Source organism: Rhinolophus sinicus, chromosome 15, assembly GCF_057876585.1.
Source record: "Rhinolophus sinicus isolate RSI-liver-muscle chromosome 15, RSI-T2T, whole genome shotgun sequence".
Taxonomy (NCBI): Eukaryota; Metazoa; Chordata; class Mammalia; order Chiroptera; family Rhinolophidae; genus Rhinolophus; species Rhinolophus sinicus.
This window is the reverse complement of record NC_142515.1, coordinates 97,767,959-97,777,215: the sequence shown is the minus strand read 5'-3', so window position 1 is coordinate 97,777,215 and position 9,257 is coordinate 97,767,959. Positions and strand designations below refer to the sequence as shown.

At 31.0% G+C, this 9,257-nt stretch overlaps 1 protein-coding gene across 1 annotated transcript in view; it reads left to right on the top strand.

Moving 5' to 3' along the window:
- The first annotated feature begins 2,408 nt into the window (after nt 1-2,408).
- LOC109447240 (putative ATP-dependent RNA helicase DDX60) overlaps nt 2,409-9,257 on the top strand; it is a 71,221-nt gene continuing 64,372 nt past the window's right edge. The window contains exons 1-4 of the mRNA XM_074338294.2: nt 2,409-2,679; nt 6,031-6,100; nt 7,924-8,113; nt 8,456-8,797. Of these exons, the coding sequence (XP_074194395.2) occupies nt 2,409-2,679; nt 6,031-6,100; nt 7,924-8,113; nt 8,456-8,797 (873 nt within the window). The remainder of the gene's footprint in view (nt 2,680-6,030; nt 6,101-7,923; nt 8,114-8,455; nt 8,798-9,257) is intronic.

Here is a 9,257-nt window from a genome sequence, read left to right as displayed (position 1 = left end):
ATGTGTGACATGGAGATTTGTCATGATGGAGGATGATTTACACAGTACACTTTAAAACATACCTTCTCTCAACCATAGCTCACACCTGACTTACTGCCCCAAACAGGTTGAAACTTGTCACACACTGTTACTAAGATTTTACAGTGTTTCCCCAAAAATAAGATCTAGCTGGACAATCCGCTGTAATGCGTCTTTTGGAGCAAAAATTAATATAAAACCCAGTCTTATGTCATATTATATTATATAAGATCTTATATTATATTGTATTATATTATATTACATTATATTATATCCGGTCTTATATTATAGTAAAACAAGACCGGGTCTTAAATTAATTTTTGCTCCAAAAGACGCATTAGAACTGATTGTCCAGCTAGGTCTTATTTTTGGGGAAACACGATATGTACCACTTCCCGTATTGAAGATCCCTGATTTTCCATTTCCAGCAGCAGCATTAACTGTATTTTGTGATCACATGGAAAGGCTCCATATCACACATCGCTTCTGTTATGGCTATTTCTGTCAAATAAAAACATTACGGTGTGTCCTCATCCACCTTAGTCACTGGATCTGGCACCATGAGACTTCTGGCTCTTCCCCAAAGTCAAAATGATTCAGGACATTGAGGCAGCCACAACACCACAACTAAAGACACTCATGAAAGAGGAATTCCAGAACTTCTTCAAAAAGTTGCAAGAACAATGGGAAAAATGTGTTCAAATTGAGGAAGAGGATTTTGAGGGGGATTAATGGCAATGTGTCTTTACTGTAATATATTTTTTTATTTAATTTAAACGTTCGCTGTATTTTGTCATCACACCTTGTATATCCTGCAACTTTACTGAATTCATTTACTAATTCTAATAGTTTTGGGTATTTTTGGTGGGATCTTTAGGGTTTTCTATATATAGTATGTCATCTGCAAATGGCAATAATTTTACTTCTTCCTTTCCAATTTGGGTAACTTTTTTTGTTTCCTGTTTTATTGCTGTGGCTCTGTGGCTAGGACTTCCAATACTATGTTAAATCAGAGTAGTAGACGTCTTTGTCTTATTTCTGATGTTACGAAGAAAGCTTTGAGCTTTCACCATTGAGTATGATGTTAGCTGTGGGTTTGTCACATATGACCTCTATTATGTTGAGGTGTATTCCTTTTATATACACTCTGTTATTGAATTTTTATCATAAATGGATATTGAATTTTGTCAGATGAGTATGTGCTTTTTGAGGCTAGAGGTCTTGAGGATAATGCCTAGAATAGTGTCTGATGTTATAGTAAATACCCAATAAAAGATGATTAAGTAGATTAATTAATAAATTAATTTTATTATCATAGACATTCAGTAGGATGACAGGTATTATAGCCAAACAACTCTCAGCTATTCTTTTTATAAAAATAATACATGGGCTTTTGCATATCTGTGTATGTAGTTTCTTTTCATATAATTTAATCATTAATATCTATGATTTCTTTTAAAGAGTCCATGACATTAAAATATCTTGGTGACACTATTAATGCTACTAATGCTATTAATGCTATGGAGTTTATTTACAGAGAATTATTCTATCTCCATAACTGTGTTGTGAATCTAAGTATCTATATTACCTATGGTTGTATCTATTTGCCTTAGGTATATAGTGGCCCTTGATAAGTTTTATTGCTGAGGAACCATATTTGACTCTTTCCTCTATAAGCTGAAGAATGAACATTTTGATGTAATATGAAGTGATGCTATCTGCCAGCCAACATGGCAGTGTCCCCCTGTTGGTATCTTTCTTGATGTCACCACTTAAATATTAAATCTGTTCCTATTAAAAAAGGAACAGATTAAGGAAGAGTACACATGTTGATACAATGAGAGAATGCATATTTCATAAACTCAGTTGAGAAGATGATGAAAGTCATTGGGCCAACAAAAACCAGCAAATTTTAACATTAATTGGATGCCGATGCATTGTATCCTGGTTACAATGGACTAGGTGCTCAACTTTGAAATAAAAGAATACAATTGAAGTAATATTTAAAATGCTGGGACTTAATCTATGGAGACTGTTCCAAAGTTAACATGCACATAAATTTTTTTCAATATTCTAGTTTACTTGAATCGAATAAATCCTCTTTTACACATGTACATTACTTTTTGTTTTTGTCGATGTGACTTTCACATGTATATTTTCAGAAATATGTTTTGCCTGACCATGCAACTCCACCATTCCTTTTGAGTGACTTAATTATAAACAGGTTTGGGGAGAGGATTATGAAAAATTATCCTCATTAGGAAACTAGGTTTTGAGGAGATTTAGAGACAAGAAGGAATTGAAAAGATTTTTCCTTTGAAAGGAATAAACTATATTTTCATATGTTATTTTAAATAAAGTGATAATTAAAAGCTTTGTTTTTATAGATCATGGCTTCTGCACCTACAATGTCAGATGAAAAATCAAGCCCTAGTAACAGTGAAAGTGAGAGTGATACTGAAAGTGATAGCAGTGATGACAACGACACCACAGAGAGCTTGTCCTCATTTGATCAATCTGAAGAAGAAGGTCATATAAGTTCAGAAGACATAATAGAAGAGCCAGCTTTTGAGCAGTTACTGTGTGACTTTGAAATTGGTGAAGAGAAGCCTTCCGAAGTTGAAACTACAGACATTAACAGCTATGATTTAGAAAGATCAGGTGAGGCATTATCCGTGGGTGAATTTCTCTCCCTCCCTCCCTTCTCCTCCGCTTCCTTTTCCTCCTTGTTCTCTCCTCCTCTCTCAATAATATTGATGCCTTCAGACATTTTCTCTTCCATATTAGAAAAAAATATTGTTTTTTAGTTGATCACACAGATGAATAGTTGAATAGTTTACTTGGCTAAGACTCTATATTGTAAAAAAAAAAAGGTATGGATTTTTTATTTTTTTATTTTTTATGAATGTGTATAGGTGATTTTATTTAAGTTAAATATGGATCTGTCACACTCCACTCTAGCATAGATTCTTAGAATTTTCATCAGTCCAATTGTATAAAAAAATCCTTGGGGATAGGGACTGAGTATCAGTAATTTTAATAAGGTTCTCACATAATTCCGATTATAGTACTCTACTCTAAATTTAAAAGCAAGTCCAAATGACTCTGCTTGGCTCAAAAGGATGAAGAGTACTGAAATGTTAAGCATGAATTCCTAAACTAAATATTAACACATGAAACACAATTATACTGAATGTAAAAAGAATCAAGACCATGTTAAGTATTAATATATATCTCAATATAAAAATGTAATAAAATTCTGTATATTATCAGATTACAGGAAAATATTTCAGTAGATGCAGAAAAACATTTAAAGTTCAATAGTCACTCATGGTTACTTTTCTCATCAAATAGGAAAAGAAGATATTTACCTAAACTTAATAAAAGTAGCTTGCTAAAAATCTAGCTCAAAGATTGAATAATGATAAAACTTTATCTGCTTTGTCATTAAAGTGAGGAACAAGAAAGTGTATTTGCTCCCGTCACTATTTAGTATCCTACTGGAAGTTCTAGTAAGTTTAATAAAACCAGAAAAGTACATTAAAAATGTGAGGATAGGGAAGAAAGAGAAAATTATTTTTATTCTAACCTACCTCAGGCATTGAAGACAATCTACCTTAAATTTCCAAGAGAATCTACACACAACTGACATATAAGAGAAATATCCTTTAGGATATAAGATCGACGTTATTAAAATACTGATTCTAATCAGCATCAGTATGGAAGTGTCCATTAGAATGGAGTCTAATACTGATCTAAGTATCAGAAATGACTAATTGGAAAATTTATTAAAGAAAACCATCAAAATAGCCACACAAATTAAAATATGCTCAAGAAGAAATCTTACAAAACATTAAGGAGAAAATAATTATGAAACATTATAGAACTTAATTGTACTGAATAAATGTAAAAATATGCTAGGTTCTTCCTTGTTGTCATTCAATATCATAAATATATTAAATATTTCCAAATTAATATTTAAATTTAAAACATGTTCAATCTGAATCTACTCTTTCAGCTTGCCTCTGTGAAAAAAAATGCAGTAGAATATCTTAAAAATCTTGGGATAAATTTCTTAAGCATGATAAAACAACTGCTGAATTCCTTAAACAAGATAAAAGAAAAATTCAAATAAAAAATAAAAAGTTTGGTAAATTTTACCATAATCAAAGAAAGAACTTCTATTTAACAACAGACTCCAAAGTTAAAGGGACAGATTGGAATACATATATAAATATAGGAATCATTTATCCTGGAAAACTAAAGACTATACAAATTAATTGGAGAAAGTCATACTAATAGAAAATGAGCAAAGGTACAAATAAGCAAACCACAAAAGGGAAATCTGAATATTAAAAATAGTCTACAAGATACTTGTCATTGGTACTAATATAAATTAGAGCCGTGAAACACAATTTCACATTTCTCAGATTAGAAATATTTTAAAATTTGGCAATATCAATAACTTAATGATGAATTCAATACTATCTAGTAAATTTGCCTACTTCTATAGTTCTTACTTTTTAGAGAATCTCTCTTGCATATGCTCAGTGAGACATATTAAAAGTAATGTACAGTATGCCATCATTTGATAAGATAAGACAAGAAAACAAAACAACCTGAATAACTATCAGTATGGAAGTTGGTTTTGATGGGGATTCCATTAAATCTGTATTTTGCTTTGCGTAATGTGGCCATTTTAACTATGTTGATTCTGCCAATCCATGAACACAGAATATTTTCCCACTTCTTTGTTCCTTCTTCAATTTCTTGTAATGTCTTGTAGTTTCCAGTGTATATGTACTTCACATCCTTCATTAATTTTATTCCTAGGTATTTTATTCTTTTTGTTGCAAATGCAAATGGAATTTTCTATCTTTTTCTGAAATTTCATTGTTAGTATATAGGAATGTAGTGGGTTTTTGTACATTGATTTTGTATCCTGCAACTTTATTGTATTTGTTTATTGTTTCTGATAGGGAAGTCATTAGAGTTTTGTATATAAAGAACCATGTCATCTGCAAAAAGTGACAATTTGAATTCTAATTCTTCATTGCCAATTTGGATGCCTTTTATCTTTTTCTTGCCTGATTGCTCTGGCTAGGACTTGCACTACTATGTTGAATACCAGTGGTGAGAGTGGGCATCCTTGTTCTGTCCCTGCTTAAAGGAAAAGCTTTCAGTTTTTTCACCATTAAGAATGATATTAACTGAGGGTTTGTCATCATATATGACCTTTATTATGTTGAGGTTCATTCTTTCTATACCCATTTTACTAAGCATTTTAATCATAAATGGATGTTGTATTTTGTTTCATGCTTTTTCTGCATCTATTGATATGATCGTATGATTTGTATTCTTTCTTTTGTTCATGTGGTGTATCATATTGATTTGTGCATGTTGAACCATTCTTGTGCCCCTAGAACTTCACTTGGTCATTATGTGTAATCTTTTTTAATGTATTGTGGTATTCAATTTGCTAGTATTTTGTTTAGGATTTTTGCATCTGTATTCTTCAGAGATGTTGCTCTGTAGTTTTTTTTAATTTGTGTTACCCTTGCCACGTTTTGATATCAGGGTAATGTTAGTTTCATAAAATAAGTTAGGAAATATTGTCTCTTCAATTTTTTTTGGAAGCATTTGAGAAGGACAAACAAGCATTTGAGAATTTTTTTTGGAAGCATTTGAGGTATTGAATCATCTTTGAATGTTTGGTAGAATTTACTAATGAATCCATCTGGTCCTGGACTTTTGCTGTTGGGGAGTTTTTTGATTGTTTCAATTTCCTTGCTGTCGATTGGGCTATTTAGATTTTTCAGTTCTTTATGATTCAGTCTAAGAAGGTTATATAGTCTCATTTTTAACATATCTGTCTTTTACATGCTTACTGAATATTTCAGCCATGTAGATGCAGTCTTGCATAAAATATACATATACTCAGTTCACAAGATAAGCTGTCATTTAAAATTAATCCAAAATTTAGTTTAAACCTCTGTTATTTGTTTTTTAAAGGATTAACTGAATATAAGGGAATTCTGAAAAAGCTCTCATCAGTGATTTTGGAAGCTCTATCAAAATCTAAGTAAGTAAAACACAAATTCTCCAAAGTAATATATCATTAGAAGTAATTCATTTCATCTGTGTAGCATAATTTTATATTTCTTTCTGCTAAGAATCATTTTGGAGAAACTGCCAATGGGACAAGAGATTAAAATTTTTGAAAATGGGTAAATATTTCCTTTTCTTGGAAAGGGTTATGGTATATGGCTTTCATTCAGTATCAAGGAATAAGCTGTTGAAAACTTTGAAGAGAGGTATAAGTGGAGGAAAGAGTCACCTTTCTTTTAATATTGCACAAGATTAAAGTAGCAATTTAATCGGAATTATATTACATGTCAAAATATTAGGCAAGTCTCATAAAATTGTCTTTGGTATGTTTTAACTAATGGCAAAACATTATGTAAAAAGCAAAAATGAAATTAGAAGAAAGTATGTAGTTCATGTTTACACAGTACTAGGTGTTGGAAATTATGTAGATGAATTGGATTCCTGATATCTGCTCGTGCAGGTACAGCTCCATAGAATTGCTTTAGAAAACAATTTGGTATTACCTTATGATGCACAAATCAGTAATGCCATTTCTATAAAGATATCCTAGAGTTGCACCTGTGTGTTAGGAAACATCTGCAAGAATGATCATTGCAGCATGGTTTGTAATAAAAATAAATGAAAAACCAATTCATTAAAAGGAGAAAGATGTAGAATAAATTGTGGTGTAGACATATAATTGAATATTAATAGTAGGAAAGTTATTCAAGTGTCACTTCCTGTAACCATATGCTAGAATTTTAATAATTGGTAATTAAGTTTAGAAAGTAAATTCCAGAAAACACATATAAGACATTGTCCTTTTAATAAAGATTCAAAACTAGGCTTACATATTTTGCCATAAAAATTTTAAAAAATTAAGCAAGACAATAATGAAAACTAAATTCAAGACAGTAGTTGCCTCTGAGAGGGGAGGTAGGGAGAGATGAATTCTGAAAACAGCTCATAGGGTAAATATAAGTTATAGAAAATATTTTATTTCTTGAGTTTGATGAAGAGTTCACACCTGTTTGTTGTATATTAATTTAAAAAGCAAAATAAGATAGTTCCATACATATAGTTGACCAAGTATAATAATTTATTTAATTTTTCACACTGAAGTACAAAGATAGTATTTAGGTTTAAAATATAGATGTAGTTCTTTTTTTAAATTTTATTTTATTAAATTTATTGGGGTGACAATTGTTAGTAAAATTACATAGATTTCAGGTGTACAATTCTGTATTACGTCATCTATAAATCCCATTGTGTGTTCATCACCCAGATTCAGTTCTCCTTCCATCACCATATATTCGATCCCCTTTACCCTCATCTCCCACCCCCTACCCCCCAGCCCCCTTACTCTCTGGCAACCACTAAACTATTATCTGTGTCTATGAGTTTCTGTTTCTCATTTGTTTGTCTTGTTCTTTTGTTGTTTTTGGTTTATATACCACATATCAGTGAAATCACATGGTTCTCTGCTTTTTCTGTCTGACTTATTTAGCTCAGCATTACTCTCTCAAGATCCATCCATGTTGTCACAAATGTTCTTTTTGCATAAATTTATGCTTATACTGATGAATTTCAATTTCACTATAGAATGAGTCAAATCTTTAAGGTTTATTCTATCACCGAATGATGGGAATGCCACAGAAAAGTGTTACTTAAATATAATATGAATTTGTGGTTAGTTTTTCTGTAAGTTTCTTTCTTAAACTAGAAGAAAATTTGTATAACCAATTGAAGTATGAGATTTTCTCTCAAGCTGCTATTATTTTTATAATTTTTGGATTATGTGTTTTATATTTTTTTCAGAATAGTAAGCTTATTTAAAGTCTTTGTTGAGTCTGAATTTTTTTTGGTTGACGGAGATTCATTATTCATCACTTGTGCTTTTAATGTGAATTTCAAGAAAGGACAAACTCTTCACTTCTTCTATATTGTAGAACGATTTCTTCATGATTTAATTCAAAAGGAAGCCAAATTTGTAATAGTTTTTTTTAAGGTAACAAACATTTAATTCTGTATTCTCATTTTGTAGAATCTATGAAAAAATATATTCATTTTTAAATGTGATCAGTTATTACTTACACTTTTAGATATTTTGTTTCTTCAAATTATAATTAAAGTCTCTACTAATAGGAATGATACCAAGTATCATTAATAGGAAAATAACTAATGAGTATTTATCTGACATTTCTATAGGATTCAGAAAAACATATTTCAATAAACTTGAACTTCTTTGTATCATGTTAATACAACAATTTATGCACAATACTGATATTTAGAAAATAACGAGTTATTCTATTTTTATCTCTAAAATTAACATGGGTTTCTTTTTTTACAGGATGCAGAAAATATGTATTTTAATTACCCTGAACTTCTGGCCCTCCGTACCACATTGATTCAACATTTAGAATACAACACTGATGTCACCGTTCATACAGAATTTTCCAACTGTTTGTCACCAGAATGGGAGTTATTTCTTAAAGAATGTTATCCATATTTCCTAATTGTCTCAGAAGAGGGTATAACACCTCATCAAACAGACTTTTTAAACATTTTTATCATTCATGCTCTTCATAAGCAAATCAATATTGTACAGTCTTTGGGAATAGAATCAGATGTCCTTAGAACTTATGGACACTGTACCTTAAGTTGCTATTCACACAAAGAGTTTTTTGAAATGGTAAGTTAAGTTAAATTGCCCAGAAGAAATAAGCAAATAAGAAATAAGTAAACGTGGGAAAGTTAACTGGACGCCTGATAGCATAAGTCTTTATTAGAAAATGCTGGATGTGAGAAAACTGTGAAGGAATATTCGAACAAGGGAAAAGAGGGCAGAATTTTTTATACGGCTTTAGCAAGAGAGGTTAGTTTAAGTTCTTATGGATTAATTAATCCTTTGCTTGGCGATTTTGAGAGGTGGGAAGGAAAAGTATGGGCTAAACTCAAGCACAAGGGACGATGGGAAGGGATGGTTCAGAAAGGTCAGGGACATTTGAATACCACAGTGGGAAATTCTCAGCCAGTGTTTTGCACATAAATTGCATGTATGTGTACATACACTCATATATTCACATACACATGCATTTCTATATTCCTATATATTATATATGTATGCTTTTTGTGTGTATGTAATTTACACA